Source organism: Oncorhynchus masou, chromosome 6 (genome assembly GCF_036934945.1).
Source record: "Oncorhynchus masou masou isolate Uvic2021 chromosome 6, UVic_Omas_1.1, whole genome shotgun sequence".
Taxonomy (NCBI): Eukaryota; Metazoa; Chordata; class Actinopteri; order Salmoniformes; family Salmonidae; genus Oncorhynchus; species Oncorhynchus masou.
Window position 1 is genome coordinate 45339559 of NC_088217.1, and position 19231 is coordinate 45358789.

Below are 19231 nucleotides of genomic sequence, written 5' to 3' on the forward strand. Positions count from 1 at the left end.
CCTCATTTTTGTATCATCATTACCCTTTTGTTCTGTTAAGGCATTTGTTCACTGGCCTATGTAAATATTTGTCATCTCTTTGAGCTAACAACCATGAACACAGACAGCAATGAATGTGAGGAGGCACCAGATGCATCAGACAGAATAAAGTACAGTGCTATCTGCAATATTAATGGAGTCATTATGGAAATGAGGTTATTGCTTTCATCAGTTACAAAACCACACACAGATGCAGATGAATTGATCTTCCTCATCATTTAGCCTGGCCTATTCTGTTTGTTCACAAATATCTCCCCAAATTACTGTTGACTGAATTGTAAATCTTTAACTCCAGTTCACTTATCAATGAATGACATTGTGGTGTTCCAATGCACATCTAATGATCAGCAGCGACCTTTCACTGTGCATATCTAACTGTCCCAGTCACGTCAGTTTCAAACAATCACATCACTGGAAATGTATTTGAGGATTTCGGAATAGTAAACAAAAAATACAGTTGTCAACTTTTGGTGATAAAAGTTTATTATTGCGCACACAACTCAAACAATCAAAGAACAGCAGTTTCTATCATGCAGTCATTATAACCAACTGAAGCCTAATCTTGTACCGGGAACAATACACAGTTTGGGTTCAGCATCATGGTCAGCGTCTGAAAGCACTAGTGATGTCTGGTGGTCACTGCACAGTGGAGTTATATCTACGGTCAAGGATTCACACATTCTTTATTTCAATCCTTATGTTATGGTTGAGAACTTCAGGGAAAAACCAACAGGAATAGGAGGGGATCCAATTGGAAACTAGATTAAAGCACCACTGTTTATGTAGTGTTACTGTGATGCTCTGTAAGGCTGCATTTAGACAGGCAGCCTAATTCTGATATTTTTATCACTAATTGGTCTTTTGACCTATCAGGTCAGCTCTCAAAAGACCAATTAGTGGGGGGAAAAATTGGCCTGCCCGTCTAAATGCAGCCTTAGATTCATGTAGAATAATTCACTTCAATCTCCCATCTCCTTGTCCATGGTACAGCAATATTGGTACAGGAAATTTCAGAATTTCAATAACTGATCTTTAGACCAATGATGCCCCCTAGTGTTCGACAATATGAACAAGCACAAGTAAATTTAAGATTTAAAGACTACTGCCACTAGAGGACCCTGTAATCACCTCGTGAATGTACACCTGCTGGAGCAGAAACTATGGCCATGCTGTAGTTTGAAGAAACGGATCTTAACAGCATACTTAGCATGTTTAGTGGCAGTTGTTTTTGTTAAAATATAGTTGGTGTTGTTACTCAGAGATCACAGTCAATACTACTCACAAGAGGTCTTCTCAGGTCCAGAAAGTTGGACCCGGACCCAAACAAACCCAAGGACAATCAGACCCTGACACGAACAGACCGATCATAAAAATAAATATAAAAGGGGGACCCGGATGGACCCAAGAATAGTCAGACCTGAATAGAAATGGACCGGACAACAACCAGACCTAGACGCGACCCGTACCCTAATGGGTCCGGGTTTAGACCATACCCGAGTGACAAAAAAAATATGCAAGTTGCTCTTTTGCTTAACAAATATGTCTATAAGTCCATAAATGCACAATATTAGAATAATATAAATATGCTATAGACCAGAGGTATTTAACTCTTACCCTATGAGGTCCAGATCCTGCTGGTTTCAGTTCTACCTGATAATTAATTGCACACACCTGTCCCAGGTCTAAATCTGTCCCTGATTAGAGGGAACAATGAAAAACACAGTGGAACTGGCTTTGAGGTCCAGAGTTGAGTTTGAGGGCTATAGGTTATGTAGAACCGTGGTCGTCTCCATTTGGGTCTATCAGCTGTAGTTACATAAACCCGAGACCCAATGACAATCAAACAGGACCCGACCCAGACCCGCGGGAAAAGTTTGAATTTTGGATCTGGACACGCTTGGGTCTTGGGTGGACCCGTGAAGATCTCTACTTCTCACATCCCTTCTTCCTCCCACTGACTGTTCCTCTTCAGCCACCGTTTTACACTGCAGAGCACTGGGGATGGACACATTACCAAGGGAACCAGCCTCAACAGCAGAGAGTGCACTGCCTAGAAGAAATCAACAGATTATTACAGACTAGAAATAAGCTGCAGGTCAAAGGTGACATCATGAAGGAACGTCTGAGATGAAAAATATGAATTGGTTTGAATAGCCCCACCTGTGGCTCTCTCTCTCCCTCATCAGTGTTACCCATCCTCATTAGGTAGTCTATAGTGATGAAACGTAGCGATGGTAACAAGTCTATTCATACAACACTTTTAGATATTTGATCATTTATGTGTAATGTAAGCTATTGCTCAATAAGCAAATGAATGCAGGTCTGGGGAACAGATCTTTTCCTCTTGTGTGCAGTAAAGTACTTCCATCATAATGCCCATATTTCCAACTTTCATTCATTTGTCAAGAAAGCATATACTACAACTAATGGAGATTCTTTCAAGAAAATAAACATATTGAAGATGTATTACATTTTTATTTCACAATTTGATACAATCTTTACCTGTATAAATCATCTCTTTATCTATAGAAAAAAATGCAATTGCTAAATACAATGCAGAACAGGATATCTGTAAAAGCTACATTTTGACTGTAAAAATAAACAGAGAAGCGCAACCTGAAACCTGTAAATGCTACCTTTTTTTTAACAGGAAAAACAAACCATTTGTTCCACCTTCAGAGAATCAGCAGCATCTCTGTCTGCACTGTAATCCTCTCAGAGATTCACATCAAAAGATAAGAACAAAGGCAACTTCAGTCCAGAGTCAATCCCAACAATCCAGGTAGCTACACTGACTTCCTCCGTGTGTGAGGACTGCTCATCCCCAGGAAAAGGGCACCGCTGCTGGGGGAGGACTGGGCTGAGGTACCCCTGGAGCTGCAAGAGGCTTCATCCACCCTGTAGGAGATGGAGTTGTAGAAGAGAGGGTTGCTGTGACAGCCTGAGTGCTCACAGCGGGATGGAAAGGGGCTGTCACAGGCACACAGCCTGAAGCACATACAGGAGCTGAGGGCGCGGATGCAGAACTCAGGGTGCTTAGCAGATTCCCTGACCCCAGGGGTCCCCCTGAGCTCCTCAGATGGACAGGGGATGAGGTTGGTACGACTGGTGCCTCCATCCATGGAAAGGGAGAAGTTGCAGCGGCTACTATGCCCATCCTCAGCTTCTTTCTGCTCCATCCCATCAACTCTGTCCCGTGCTGATGCTTCCACATCTGCCTCCTCCACCGCCTTCCCACCCCATGGCCTCGTAGGCACTGCTGCCTGCTCCTCTCGCTCCACCTCCAGGCTCCTGGTTCCCTCCTGTGTGCTGTAGGTGAGGAAGCGCAGCACCACCAGGTTCAGGAAAGCCCCGATCACAGCCAGCCCCACCAGGATGTACATGAAGCTGAAGGCCACATAGGGAATCCTCCTCTGGAGGGCCTCCTTCTTCTGCAGGGCCACAAAGTCCCCGAAGCCGATGGTGGTGAGCGTGATGAAGCAGTAGTAGTAGGCATGGAAGAAGGTCCAGCCCTCAAAGTGGGAGAAGGCTGCTGCCCCAACACAGAGGGTGCTCATGCATGACAGGAGGCCCACCAGCACCATGTTCCCCATGGACACGTCAGTCCACCGTAATCCCATGCAGCACTTGAGCCTGCAGAGGAGGTAGCGGACTAACGTGTTGATCCTCTCCCCCATGCTCTGAAACATGACCAGCGTCAGGGGGATGCCCAGAACAGCATAGAACATGCAGAATGTCCTGCCAGAGTCTGTGCCTGGAGCAGCATGTCCATAACCTGCAGAATATCATAGTTATAGACACATGTCCATTACGAAAACATATTGCTGTCAGAGTGCAGTATGACTGCAGTTATTCTGCAATTACTGTGTCCAACCATCACAGTCAACTGTAGTTACTGCACTTTTATTACAGCTTCAAATCTGCAAACGTTTTTTTTGTAAGGGTGTGTACATGGACACACAGACAAACACAGTAACTCTTTAATTTGTTATAACATTTGTTATAGATATATAGATGTACAGTACCAGTCAAAAGTTTGGTCACAACAACTCATTCAAGAGTTTCTTTATTTTTACTATTTTCTACATTGTAGAATAACAGTGATGACATCAAAACTATGACATATGGAATCATGTAGTAACCAAAAAAGTGTTATATTAAAATAAAATATATTTTAGATTTTAGATTCTTTAAAGTAGCCCTTTGCCTTGATGACAGCTTTACCTTGATGACAGCTTTACACACTCTTGTCATTCTCTCAACCAGCTTCACCTGGAATGCTTTTCCAACAGTCTTGAAGGAGTTCCCACATATGCTGAGCACTTGTTGGCTGCTTTTCCTTCACTCTGCGGTCCAAGTCATCCCAAACCATCTCAATTTGGTTGAGGTTGGGTGATTGTGGAGGCCAGGTCATCTGGTGAAGCACTCCATCACTCTCCTTCTTGGTCAAATAGCCCTTTTTTTATTAATTCAACTTTTATTTAACTAGGCAAGTCAGTTAAGAACAAATTCTTATTTACAATGATGGCCTAGCAACAGTGGGTTAACTGCCTTGTTCAGGGCAGATTTTTAGCTTGTCAGCTCTGGGATTCGATCTAGAAAACTTTTAGTTACTTGCACAATGCTCTAACCGCTAGGCTACCTGCCGCCAAATAGCCCTTACACAGCCTAGAGGGGTGTTGGGTCATTGTCCTGTTGAAAAACAATAGTCTCACTAAGTGTAAACCAGACGGGATGGCGTATTGCTGCAGAATGCTGTGGTAGCCATGCTGGTTAAGTGTGCCTTGAATTCTAAATAAATCACAGACTGTGTCACCAGCAAAGAAACCACACACCATCACACCTCTTCCTCCATGCTTACCGGTGGGAACCACACATGCAGAGTGTCACGGCCGTTAAAAGATGAGGACCAAGGTGCAGCGTGGTGAGCGTACATTTTCTCTTTATTTGGAAATAGACGCCAAACAAAACAATTAACACTACAAAAACAAACCGTGACGCAAAAGGCTATGTGCTCTAAACAAAGTACACTTCTTAACAAACACAGGTGGGAAAAAGGGCAGCCTAAGTATGGTTCTCAGAGACAACGATAGACAGCTGTCCCTGATTGAGAACCCTACCCGGCCAAAACATAGAACTACACAACATAGAACATAGAATACCCACCCCAACTCACGCCCTGACCAAACCAAAATAGAGACATAAAAGGATCTAAGGTCAGGACGTGACACAGAGATCATATGTTCACCTACTCTGCGTCTCACAAAGACACGGAAGTTGGAACCAAAAATCTCAAATTTGGACTCATCAGACCAAAGGAAAGATTTCCACCAGTCTAATGTCCATTGCTATTGTTTCTTGGCCCAAGCAAGTCTCTTCTTCATATTGGTGTCCTTTAGTAGTTTTTTTTTTGCAGCAATTCAACCATGAAGGCCTGATTCATGCGGTCCCCTCTGAATAGTTGATGTTGAGATGTGTCTGTTACTTGAACTCTGTGAAGCATTTGTTTGGGCTGAAATCCGAGGTGCAGTTAACTCTAATGAATGTATCCTCTGCTGCAGAGGTAACTCTGGGTCTTCCTTTCTTGTGGCGGTCCTCATGAGAGCCAGTTTCATCATAGCGCTTAATGGTTTTTGCGACTGCACTTAAAATAAACTTTCAAAGTTCTTGACATTTTCCGTATTGACTAACCTTCATGTGTTAAAGTTATGATGGACTGTCATTTCTCTTTGCTTATTTGAGCTGTTCTTGCCATAATATAGACTTGGTCTTTTACCAAATAGTGCTATATTCTGTATACCAACCCACAACTGGTTGGCTCAAACACATTAAGAAGGAAAGAATTTACACAAATTAACTTTTAACAAGGAACACTTGTTAATGGAAGTGCATTCCAGGTGACTAACTTATGAAGCTGGTTGAGAGAATGCCAAGAGTGTGCAAAGCTGTCATCAAGGCAAAGGGTGGCTACATAGAAGAATCTCCAATCTCAAATATATTTTGAATTGTTTAACACTTTGTTTTATTACTACATGATTCCATATGTGTTATTTCATAATTGTGACGTTATTCACTATTGTTCTACAGTGTAGAAAATAGTAAAATAAAGAAAAACCCGGAAATGATTAGGTGTGTCCAAACTTTTGACTGGTGCTGTATATATAGGGGTCTATCTTATTTTACTCTCTAGAACAGTAGTATCTTTCATGCAACCGTTTATAAGTTCCAGTTTTGCTAATAATTCAAACCAAAGTTCGGCACCAGTCACTCAGCGCCCGTAAGGATAAGCTCTAGGCTAGAGGAATTTTTTGTTTTTACATGTAAAAACAGATTTGTTGTGGTTAGTCATACCAGTATGCATGGTTTAAATTACAGAGCAAAGAAACCCATAAAACATCGAGACATATCAAACTAACTTACCAATCGTTGTGATAACAGTGATGGCAAAGTAAAAAGATCCCGCAAATTTCCACTGTCTCCCCGCGCGATGTGGCTCCGACTGTAGAACCACTCTCTCGATCTCCCGGTAGTCGTTCTGAGTGAATCCGTACTTCTTCTTCAGCTCGTTGCGCTTTTGTTCCAGGATTTTTTTCTTCGAGCTCTCGGTCTCGGACTCGAGGGCGTCGAACACCGCGGCTCCCACAAGCAGGTAGGATATCATACACAGGATGAGAGAAAGGGTCCGAATGTTCTGCACCTTCATCCTCACTCCAAGCGAACTCGAGTGGGCACTGAGAGGAGAGTGGGTGTGTTCCCGAAGAGAGACCGGTGGACACGCCAATTCTATTAGAACCAAGCGCGCATGAACTCATTCATCCATTCACATACCAATTAAGAGTGGCCTACATAGTTGATTGATATAACTCATCAGTGGCCTAGGCTTATAGTATTATGGTAGATTTTAAGGTAAATGTGCCGCTCTCTTTTTTTTTACACAGGCATTACATACATTTTCCATAGGCTTTGGAGCTTGTGTTCTCATTTAGGCCCTATGAGTTCCGGTGTGTATAGTCTATTCTGAATGGCCCAAATTAAGACTAACTGGTGTTCATCCGAGACACGTAGGTTAGGCTACTGGAACGTTTTTTTACGAGGCTACCAAAGAGCATCCTCTAGCCTACATTGCTCTCACTCATCTTTAACCGACCCAACCTCTAATGTGAGAAGGCAGATTTGTAGATCATTTGAAATTATACCATTATCTTTATTTTAACCTAAATTAGTTAAATAAACTGGGGGCCTTGACCAAAAGTCATACTGTGCTGTGATTGCATTGAGCTGGTGCTGTCGGTGATGCTGGGCCCTGTTTTGTAATTAATGAATGGTGGTCAGTGGGATGGCTTCAGTTGGTGATTGCTGTTAAGTTCTTTTGGTTCTTATTAAAGGGGGCACGGCACTGTGGAAACAGCTGGCCTTTTCATACTCTTCTCTCTTGATTACTTTGCTTTGTGAAGCGTAGCCTACATGTGTGAAGTATTCACAAAACGCTTGGCTAATGTATTACTCTGACTGATGAAGCATGAGCCTGTGGCAGATTTGACCTTTATAAAGCACACTTAGTCCCAGAGTGATCAATGGAGCCTTCATAATTAAAGCGGCAATCAGCAGTTGAAACAATAACAAAGCATCTTCCCCACCCCTGTTTCTGTGAAGATAAAAAAGCTGAGTTATAGGGCTGGAGAAATGCAACCACTCTTAAACTCATAAACAGCTCCAAGGAAGGGCTGACCATGCATGATATCAAAAGTATAGTTTGCTTTGTTTACAAACATTGGAGTGAAACAAGTTTATATTTTAGGTTCTGATCTTGTACGACAGTTGATCTAAGCTCATGAGGCATTTATAAGTTATATTCCTCAATAATAAATAGGTACCTTTAACTAATTCAACTTGAACTACTTTAAGTCCAAAAATGGATGAAGCAACTGCAGATTGCCCTTTTAACTATGTCAGAGAGAGAGAGAGAGAGAGAGAGAGAGAGAGAGAGAGAGAGAGAGAGAAAGAGAGGGGGGTGTCAAGGTAGCTAACCATGTGTGTATTTAATGAGCCCCAAAGCATCAAGACTTAAATGTCACGATTGCTTTGAAATCCTCAAAGACTAGGACATGAGGTACATTTACATGGGTCTGATTAGACACAGAGACCATGATACAACATTTAATTGGTCACGCCCAACAACACACCAGAGGTCAGAAGAACATAAGGACATTATTATTACTCTAAAACAAGTCTAACAGTGTTACAACACACATTAATTAAATTACATTAAAGAGGTCAGAAGAACATAAGGACATTATTATTACTCTAAAACAAGTCTAACAGTGTTATTTTTGTTTTTGAGCATACCAGGTTACATTACATTAATTAAATTACATTAAATTTGTCCAGCATGGCTTTGTTTTCTCTACTGTAAAAAGGATGAGAACAATCATTACTATTTGAATGGATTTTGTCCAGTTAATCAGTTAATAACCAAAGTCTAAAGTCCTCTCCTGTGGCATCTACATGCATAGTTATTATGGCAGATCACTTATAAAAATACAGCTTTAAAGTAAGATACAAATGATACAATAGAAATACACTGAGTGTACAAAACATTAGGAACACTTTCCTAATATTGAATTGCACCCCCTTTTACCCTCAGAACAGCCTCAATTCGATGGGGCATGGACTCTACAAGGTGTTGAAAGTGTTCCACAGGGATGCTGGCCCATGTTGACTCCAATGCTTCCCACAGCTGTGTCAAGTTGGCTGGATGTCCTTTTGAGTGGTGGACCATTCTTGATACACACGGGAAACAGTTGAGCGTGAAAAACCCAGAACTGTTGCAGTTCTTGACACACTCAAACTGGTGCGCCTGGCACATACTGCCATACCCTGTTCAAAGGCACTTAAATATTTAGTCTTGCCCATTCGTCCTTTGAATGGCACACATACACAATCTATGTCTCAATTGTCTCAAGGCTTAAAAATCCTTCTTTGACCGGACTCCTCCCCTTCATCTACACTGATTTAAGTGAATTTAAGTGAATTAAGTGTCATCAATAAGGGACCATAGATTTAAGCTGGATTCACCTATTCAGTCTATGTCATGGAAAGAGCAGGTGTTCCTAATGTTTTGTACCCTCAGTGTATTGGCTTGTGATTCTATATAAAACAGAAAATGATCTTTGAGCATTAGTCCCCAAACCCTCTAATGACTTTCTGGCTGCTGATGCCTCCGGAGTATTAGAGTTGTTATCTGATTTGCTAAGTTCCTATTTTATCTCTTTATATATATATAAAGTAATACATCTTGAAAACCTGAATGCTGACATGCTGACATGCTGACATGCAAAACCATTTGGGACTATATCAACAAAATATCAACAAAATGCAGTTTTTAATTTTTATTTAACTTTGTTAACAAAGCCTTTTATATTATGTTCCCCCTTTGTTTAACTCCACTTACTTTTAACTCCATATTATACTTTGTTTTTTATTTTGGTTAGCCTTTTCTGGGTAAAATTGAGTGTGTCCTCATGGTGGGTGTCTTTTGGGACCCCGTTTCTTGTTGCTTGTCAACTTTCAGTGGACACCCCCATGAGTGTCTTTGAGAACCAGAGAAACACTCTTTTCACACCACTTCGATACAGCTATGACCAGAAGTTACTTTCTCGTAGCAGTTTAGGAGAATTTACGCAGCAGGTTAAGATAATTAACGTAGCAGGTTATGAACATTTGATTAAGGTTAGGGAAAGGGTTAGGGTTAGCAAAAATGCTCTCCTAACCTGCTACAAAAATCACTTCCGGTCATAGCTGTATCGAAGTGGCATGAAAAGAGTGTGTCTAGGGCTGTGACGGTCACAGAGTTTTGTCAGCCGATGATTGTCAAGCAAATAACTGTCAGTCTCATGGTAATTGACTGTTAATTAACATAAACACATTTAGCATCTCCTGGCTTCCACACAAGCCATTGATGCAGACCTTTGGAACATCTACATTTTAAAAAGTCTAATAAATCCATGTAATACAGCCTACATCTTCACAATAAATATATAATTTATTTTAGACAGGTCTAAAGAAACATGATATGAGACAATGTAGTATATTTCAGAAGAACAGAATAGCATCCCCCGAGTTGTCCTTATGTTAGGCCCTGATCTGCCTATCCCAAATGGCTGTGGGCTACACTAGTTAATTTATCAGACAAGATTTGCTTTGAATTCCATGGCATTATTTTATGGTATGAAGAATACAATTGAATACAACAAAACAAACATTAAGCTATATGTCTTGATTTTTACAACATTGTAAGGCTGCATGATGTGACTCTGATGATTTGAAAAAAGTTGCTTGAAAGGGATGAGCTCTGCTTTGTTTTTTTGTGCAGGCTGTACACACTAGAGCTCGACCAATTAATCGAAATGGCTGACTAATTAGGACCAATTTCAAGTTTTCATAACAATCGGTAATCGGTATTTTTGGACACCGATTATGGCCGATTACATTGCACTCCACATGGAGACTGCGTGGCAAGCTGACCTGTTACGCGAGTGCAGCAAGGAGCCAAGGTAAGTTGCTAGCTAGCATTAAACTTATCTTATAAAAAACAATCAATCTTAACATAATCACTAGTTAACTACACATGGTTGATGATATTACTAGTTTATATAGCTTGTCCTGCGTTGCATATAATCGATGCCGTGCCTGTTAATTTATTATCGAGTCACAGCCTACTTCGCCATACGGGTGAAGATTTAACATGCGGATTCGTGAAAGAAGCACTATTGTTGCACCAATGTGTACCTAACCATAAACATCAATGCCTTTCTTGAAATCAATACACAGGTATATATTTTTAAACCTGTATATTTAGTTAATATTGCCTGCTAACATGAATTTCTTTTAACTAGGGAAATTGTGCCACTTCTCTTGCGTTCTGTGCAAGCAGAGTCAGGGTATATGCCACAGTTTGGGCTGCCTGGCTTGTTGTGAACTCTGTGAAGAACATTTCTTCCTTCAGTATTGATGTAATTGTCATTATTAGAAATATATATGTAAAAATTGACCGATTAATTTGTATCGGCTTTTTCTGGTCCTCCAATAATCGGTATCAGTATGAGGTTGAAAAATCATAATCGGTCGACCTCTAGTACATACTATATCGGTCACTCATTCAAGATTTGACAAGCACTTGATAATGCCTAGAATTTCACGGCGGCATCCCCTTTGTCTGGCCGTAATGCACCCTAAAAAAATCCATGCCTTTTGTGGTCAGTGGCCACTGTGCCCTTTTCTCTGAGTACTGCGCGCTCCTCACAGACACATCAGGGACGCAACTGCACGAGTCCTTATCCAATTCCTATTAACATATTGAAGATATTATATAGATAACTGTCCACATTTACTTTTCGTCAGACAACAAGATGAGCAGGCCTAATGAACAGCAAAAGCACTAGTCTATGTCAATCTACTATCCCCCATAGTACAAAGGTCGACCTATTCTATTCTGTGCGAGAAATAAATATTCCACAGTTGTGGGTGGGATGCAATAGATCCCAAATTAATACAACCACTAGCATTAAAAAAACTTTTTTACACAATGTGGTTTACCCAACAGATGAGAATGTTTAGCTTAAAATGTTGATGAACTACTAGGCTATTTCTTCACATTATAAGCATAGCAATGCACCCATGTTAATAAGCGCGAATGTTCCATTAGCGGGAAACACCATTTTTAAAAGTGACCGCAAATTATGCATGTAATGCTTTTATTATAAAGGTGCATTTTTATGGTGAAAATGATCTTCCCCAAACTTGAAACTCACGTGCTGCTTATGCATGCCAGTTAGGCTCTACACCCCTTGTAAAGCAGATTCATGTGGTTAATTTTAAGAAGTTATTTGGCCAATTTAGTTGTGATACAAACCTTATTAAAACATATAGGTCTATGAGGTGTGCAATTATGATTTGAAAAAGTCGCAAAAAAAGGCATTGTTTCTTATGCTGGGCATCATTCACAAGTGATAATATATAATTCACAAGTGTCAGGCTAATATTGTCACCCATCAGACTATTGTTGATTAATCTTGTCTTTATATATACTAAATAATGTATGTGTGAAATTTGTTTTGATTTAGAATGGACCATAATCATGAACCTGTATCGATACAGGGGCAGCGGGAAAAATACATGTCATCTATGCACTTAAAAAAGTGAATGGAGGTCACTTTTCCCCGTGGTTTATTTTCATGCCAGCCAGCCAGGTAGGCTATACTCCTGTTTTTAAATATTAGCAATGTACTTGATATTAGGAAAGTTGAAAAATAAATATAGTAGGCCTAGGTTATAGAAGCTGATTCTCCTCTTTTTAATAGAGGCCATCACTCTGTTTTCTCTTGCAATTGCATAGCCTATTGAAATTTTGCACAGCATGAGCTCATGGGCTCTCATGTAGTGTTTGATTAGATTATTAGCATTTATGTCAGAGTGATTAGAGAGACAACAGAGTGCTGAGTACCAGGTTGTTAGCAAGTTTGGTAGGCTACTAATGACCATCAGCAGCATCAGAGCTTGGAGAAGCCTAATTACCGTGACTAAACAGTCATGTGGAATTTGATTGACTTCATGACTCGTGAATGCCAGTGTGGCGGTTTTACGGTCACCACAACAGCCCTAAGTGTGTCCCTTGAGAACCCATTTTAAAACACCACCTGTTTTGTTCTCATTTGTAAGTTACTGGTCTCTGTTTAGTAACAGTATTTTTGGTTTCTTATTGGGAAACGTAACAAGTATACAGAGACCCGTGTGTAATACACATTTTATGCTGAGTTATTCAGAATGAAGGGGGATCAGTAAGATTTCGGGGTTTGGATGATGGTAAAAAGGACCCACTGACTTTTTCAGCTCTCTCATTGTGCTAATACCTAAAACACTGGCTCTTTTCCCCAGAGGGATACACAGGTGTCACAGAAGGACACTGACTTGAACTTTACAGATAATGTGAGTATGCTTTGAGGCTTATTAACCAAAAGGGCAGAATGACAGACCTTTCATTCCTCTGGGACAGCACCTTAAGGGAGGCCTGATGACTGTGACCAAGTATTCAACTGGAAGGATCACAGCACAAAATAAATTAGTCTATCTGGTTTATTGGGAGAAATGATGAACAGACATGAAACAAACAGTGAATACAATGTAGGCTATATTGTAAAGTACAGCATATTAATTTATAGTATCATTTTGAATATGCCCCATTACTTTCCTTGGTGACTGCAGATGGAGTTTAGCTAGATTTATAACTCAACATACTATACAACACACAAGTTATGCAAATAAAACACAAATAAAAAAAGACATGTATTAACAGAAAATTTACAACAAGGGACGAAAAGGTATCGTGCATGCAATTTCTGGACCAGACATTTTGTATTGGTTCTCAAGTGCCCTATAACGTCAGCTCTTGAAATCCAGAGCTCCCATCCAGACCCTATACAAGCTGCCTGTGCAGATGTCCTGAATCATGACTACTAATTGATACTTAGAATTGGAGTGCCCTTCCTATGATGCTCTGACAGGAAGGGTGGGAAAGGCTATGGCTGAAAATGGAGAACACTGTTCTACTGGATATTTTATATTCTGGATTTGGCAACAACAAGGAACATCGATGTGATCCGTCAATGGGGTCCAGCATGTAGAGTAACCTCTTCATACACCCCACAAAGGAGTGATTTGTTATTTATTCTTATCGCTGGGCACTAAAAGCACAACAGGTTGAGTTGTTCTCCAGTCTAGGCTCAAAAGATCTTATCACACCCCTATCTTAGACACATAGGCTGTTAGAACTGGTTAGAACCTGCTTTTATTTCTTTTAATGACGTAAGGGAGTAGAGCTAAATACCCCTTATCTCTCATGTTGTCACGACTCCTACCGAAGGTGGCTCCCCTTCCTGTTCGGGTGGCGCTCGGCGGTCGTCATCACCGGCCTACTAGCTGCCACTGATCCTTTCCCCCTTTCTGTTTATTGGTTTCACCTGTTTTGTGTTTAGGCTGATTAGTCGGGCTATGTTAACCAGTAGGCCCGCATGCTCTTTGTGTGGGATTGTTTGTGTAACTAGTGTGCACGTTTGAGTTTAACGTGTTTCCCATTTCGTGGGGTTTTGCTGGACTGTTTTAAGTCCCCGTGTTTGGGGCATTTGTTTTGTGTGCTCCCTGTGTTTTTCGTGGGGGGGCTTACATTGTGCATGAAATAACACTACCCTGAACTCTCTGCTTCCTGCGCCTGACTTCGCACCCACTACACCCAGATCGTTACACATGTAAGCTTGCCTCCCTCTTTGAGGGTTAAGCAGCTCTTTGTGTAGGTGGAGTATATGAAGACTTGTAATTAATCGAGATCCTCTCCGGTATATCCTGATAATTCCTGTCCGGTGTGTCCTGAAGGTTACTCTCCGGGTTCATCCTGAAATAGTGATCTTCCTTGCAATTGCTCGAATAAACATCTTATTGCTGATAAATGAGTTCTACCTGATTCCTCTAATTAATTTTCCTCAATACAATAATAACCAATCAACCAACCAATCAATTATATCATAAATGAAAATATAAATGTCCTGAATTAAGAAATTATTAGGATTTAGGAAACAATGCTGCCTTCTCTATTCTTTAATCTTCAAATCAAATTGTATTAGTCACATGCGCCAAATACTGTACAACACTTTACAGTGAAATGCTTACTTACGAGCCCCCAACCAACAATGCAGTTAAAAGAAATTACGGATAAGAATAAGAGATAAAAGTAACAAGTCATTAAAGAGCAGCACTAAAACAACAATAGCGAGACTACATGGGGGGGGGGGGGGTACCGGTACAGAGTCAATGCACGTAGGGTTGTTAAAGTGGCTATGCATACATAGATATTAACAGAGAGTAGTAGCAGCATGGGGGGGGGGGGCAAATAGTCTGGGTAGCCATTTGATTAGATGTTCAGGAGTCTTATGGCTTGGGGGTAGAAGCTGTTTAGAAGCCTCTTGGACCTAGACTTGGCGCTCCGGTAACCGCTTGCCGTGTGGTAGCAGAGAGAACAGTCTATGACTAGGTTGGCTGGAGTCTTGGACAATTTTTCTCTTACCTCTAGTAAATTTCCCCACAAAAAAAAAAAAATAATAATGTCTGTGCGTGGCCTATAATGAATGTTGGATGAAGCCAAACCAGATGGAGTCTGGCCTGCCTGCCTGCCTGCCTGCCTGCCAGCCAGCCACCACAGGAGGTTTCAGGCTCTGATATTTCCAAGAGAAGGTTTTCTTTAGGTGAAATTAACCTGGCTCAGGTCTGAAGCTGGAAACCAAGGAATGCCTTGCTGAATCACATATAGTGCATTCAGAAAGTATTCATTCAGAAAGTATTCATACCCCTTGACTTATGCCCCATAATGCCCCATAATGACAAAGTGAAAACATGTTCTTTGGAAGTTTTGCAAATTTTTGTACTGAAAATGAAATACAGAAATATCTAATTTACGTAAGTATTCACACCCCTGAGTCAATACATTATAGAAGCACCTTTTGGCAGCGTTTACAGCTATGAGTCTTTCTGGGAAAGTCTCTAAGAGCTTTTCACACCTGGATTGTACAACATTTGCCCATTATTCTTTTCAAAATTCTTAAAACTCTGTAACATTAGTTATTGATCATTGCTAGACAACCATTTTCAGGTCCTTTTGCCATAGATTTTTTTTATGTAGATTTAGGTCAAAACTGTAACTCAGCCACTCAGGAACATTTACTGTCTTCTTGGTAAGCAACTCCAATGTAGATTTGGCCTTGTGTTTCAGGTTATTGTTCTGCTGAAAGGTGAATTCATCTACTAGTGTCTCCTAGTGATTGAAAGCAGACCATTCCGTTTCCTTTTTATCCTGAAAAACATGATGCAGCCACCACTATGCCTGATAATTTGGAGAGTGCTACTCAGTAATGTGTTGTATTGGACATGCCCCTAACATAACCCTTTGTATTCAGGACGAAAAGGTAATTACTTTGACAAATTTTGTTGCAGTATTACTTTAGTGCCTTGTTGCAAACAGGATGCAAGATTTTGAATATTTTCATTTTATACAGGCTTCCTTCTTTTCAATTAGGTTAGTATTGCGTGTAACTACAATGTTGAAGATCCATCCTCAGTTTTCTCCTATCACAGACTGTGACTATTTTAAAGTCACCATTGGCCTCATGGTGAAAACCTGAGTATGTATCTTCCTCTCCAGCAACTGAGGAAGGAAGGAGTCGAACAAAGCCTGAATCTTTGTAGTGACTGTGTCACACCCTGATCTGTTTCACCTGTCTTTGTGCTTGTCTCCAACCCCTCCAGGTGTCATCCATCTTCCCCATTATCCCCTGTGTATTTATACTTGTGTTCTCCATTTGTCTGTTGCCAGTTTGTTTTGTTCGTAAAACCTAACAGCGTTTTTCACCTTGTATTGTCTAAGTTCCTGTTGTTCTAGTTTTCCCGGCTTTGACCCTTTTGCCTGTCATGACCCCGAGCCTGCCTGCCATCCTGTACCTTTTCCCCTGTTGTTGTAATAAACATTGTTACTTCGACACAGTCTGCATCTGGGTTTTTACCTTAAACTTGATAGTACGAACTGGCCGTGACTGAACTAGCAGACGTGGATCAGATCCCCAACGCCCTCGCCTCCCAAGAGGCCATCATTGGAAGGCATGAGGAGTTGCTTCGTGGTCTGATGGAAGGGTTCCAGACCATGGCCGAACGTCACGACCAAGCATTGGACACATTGAGGGAGCAATTCCGTGGGTTGTCTACTAGGCAGCCTACCCCGACGGTAACCTCCCAGCCCCTCAGTAACCCTGTTGGTAGCAGCGCCGTCACCCCGGTTTCCCGGGAACCACGCTTACCTTCCCCGGAGTGCTTCGTTCAAGAGTTGGGCACCTGTCGGGCGTTTCTCAATCAGTGTTCGCTCGTCATGAAGCTGCAGCCTTTCTCCTTGTCCTTGGACTGCTCTAAGATAGCGTACCTCATCACCCTGATGTCCTTGAGGGCTACAGCCTTTTGAGAACAACAGTTGGTCTGGAGGGATTCGTGGCAGAGGTGAAAAAGTTTGAGGCTCCGTTTGCCGTCAGACTCCCTCAGTGTGGCAGACTATGCTGTGGATTTCCGCACGCTAGCAGTGGAGGGTGCCTGGAACTCGACACGTTCCTGCATGGATTATCGGAGAAAGTAAAGGACGAGCTTGACTCACTCATCGCTTTAACCATCCGGATCGATGGTCGACTACAGGAACGTAGGAGGGAGAAGAGGTCTGACTGCAGTCCCAATCACTCACTCAAGGATCCCACCTTGCATCTGATGATCTCCGGAAGTCCCCGGCGTCTAGGTCCCTGATAGGATCCGAGCTTATCCGAGTTCCTCCAAGAGCCTCTGAAGACTGCCGATTAACCCCTTCACGAGCCGATGCAGCTCGGCAGGGCTAAGCTGTCTCCAGCCAAATGCACACCCAGAGTTGTCTGTATTGCGGTACTGACACTCATTATGTCCCTTCAAGAGACCAAGCTCATTCGTTGGAGGGAGTACTCTGGTGAGTCTTAAAGATATATTTTTTCTCCCCTTACTCGCCCCCCTCTCCATGCCATCCTGCTGTGGGGCAGCCAGTCCAAGTCTCTAAAAGGTACTCATCGACTCAGGGGCTGATGTGAGTCTAATGGACGTTACCTTGGCGTCCGTGCTAGACATCTCAAACTCAACCCCTCTCCATTCCCATTGATATTAGAGTGCTGTACAGGCGCTTTATAGGCCAGGTCACCCACCACACCCATCAACCTGCTAGTGTCAGGGAACCAGAGCGAGAATAGACAATCCCTCTATTGACAGGGCTACTGGTGCCATTGTGGGCTGGAGCCTGTCCTGCCACACTCATTGCCTGAAGTCAGCTCTGCTTGCCCCGGGACATCTTCCTGGGTGCTTGGAAATTGCCCTGGACCTCCCTGTCAGCCCCACGGAGTACCAGGAGAGGTTCAGTAAGGCCTGGGCTACTTTGCTTCTGCAGCACTGACTGGTATCCAAGAAGGTCAAGCCTGATGCGCTAGAGTCTAGAATTAAAACCATGTCTAACAATCCTTTGTACTTGTTTCCCCATTATCACCTGTGTATTTATACCTGTGTTCTCTGTTTGTCTGTTTGTCTGTCTAAGTTCCTGTTTTCTAGTCCTGTACCCTTGCCCCACTACTCTGGATTACCGACCTCTGCCTGACCTGACCCTGACCCTGCCTGCCATCCTGCACCTTTGCCCCTGTTGTTGTAATAAACATTGTTACTGGGTCTTACCTTAAACGTGATAGACTGGGTGTATTGATACACTTCCAAAGTGTAATTAATGACTTCATCATGCTCAAAGGGATATTCAATATTTTTATTGTTGCAGCAATTCAACCATGGAGGCCTGATTCGCGCAGTTTTCTCTGAACAGTTGATGTTGAGATGTGTCTGTTACCATTTATTTGGGCTGCAATCTGAGGTCCAGATCACTCTAATGAACTTATCCTCTGCAGCAGAGGTAACTCTAGGTCTTCCTTTCCGGTGGAGGTCCTCATGAGAGCCAGTTTCATCATAGCGCTTGATGGTTTTTGCGACTGCACTTGAAGAAACTTTCGAAGTTCTTGAAATTGTCCGCATTGACTGACCTTAACTTATTAAAGTAATGATGGACTGTCGTTTCTCTTTGCTTATTTGAGCTGTTCTTGCCATAAAATGGACTTGGTCTTTTACCAAATAAAGCTATCTTCTGTATACCAACCCTACCTTGTCACAACACAACTGATTGGCTCAAACACATTAAGAAGGAAACAAATTACACAAATGAACTTTTAACATGGCACACCTGTTAATTGAAATGCATTCGAGGTGACTACCTCATGAAGCTGGTTGAGAGAATGCCAAGACTGTGCAAAGCTGTCATCAAGGCAAAGGGTGGCTACGTTGAAGAATCTCAATTATAAAATCTATTTGGTTTAACACTTTTTTGGTTACTACATGATTCCATATCTATTATTTCATAGTGTTGATGTCTTCACTATTATTTTACAATGTAGAAAATAGTACAAATAAAGAAAAACCCTTCAATGAGTAGGTGTGTTCCAAACTTTTGACTTGTACTTTATGTCCCTTATATGCTGATAAAACGGGGGTATAGTTTATAGGA

At 41.7% G+C, this 19231-nt stretch overlaps 1 protein-coding gene across 1 annotated transcript; it reads right to left on the bottom strand.

Annotated features, from left to right (window-relative positions):
• Positions 1–2494: 2494 nt before the first annotated feature.
• Positions 2495–6766, bottom strand: LOC135542117 (potassium channel subfamily K member 15-like). Its single transcript, XM_064968779.1, has 2 exons — positions 6460–6766; positions 2495–3814 (listed from the first exon to the last, which is right to left on the bottom strand). The coding sequence occupies exons 1-2, from the start codon at positions 6740–6742 to the stop codon at positions 2826–2828; spliced, it is 1272 nt and encodes a 423-aa protein (XP_064824851.1). The 5' UTR covers positions 6743–6766; the 3' UTR covers positions 2495–2825.
• Between the last annotated feature and the right edge of the window lie 12465 nt (positions 6767–19231).

Excerpts from the sequence above, each read along its gene's own strand:
- LOC135542117 (XM_064968779.1), bottom strand. The coding sequence starts at position 6,742 with ATGAAGGTGCAGAACATTCGGACCCTTTCTCTCATCCTGTGTATGATA. Across the intron at positions 3,815-6,459 it reads CACTGTTATCACAACGATTG|GTTATGGACATGCTGCTCCA; the intron begins GTAAGTTAGTTT and ends GATATTCTGCAG.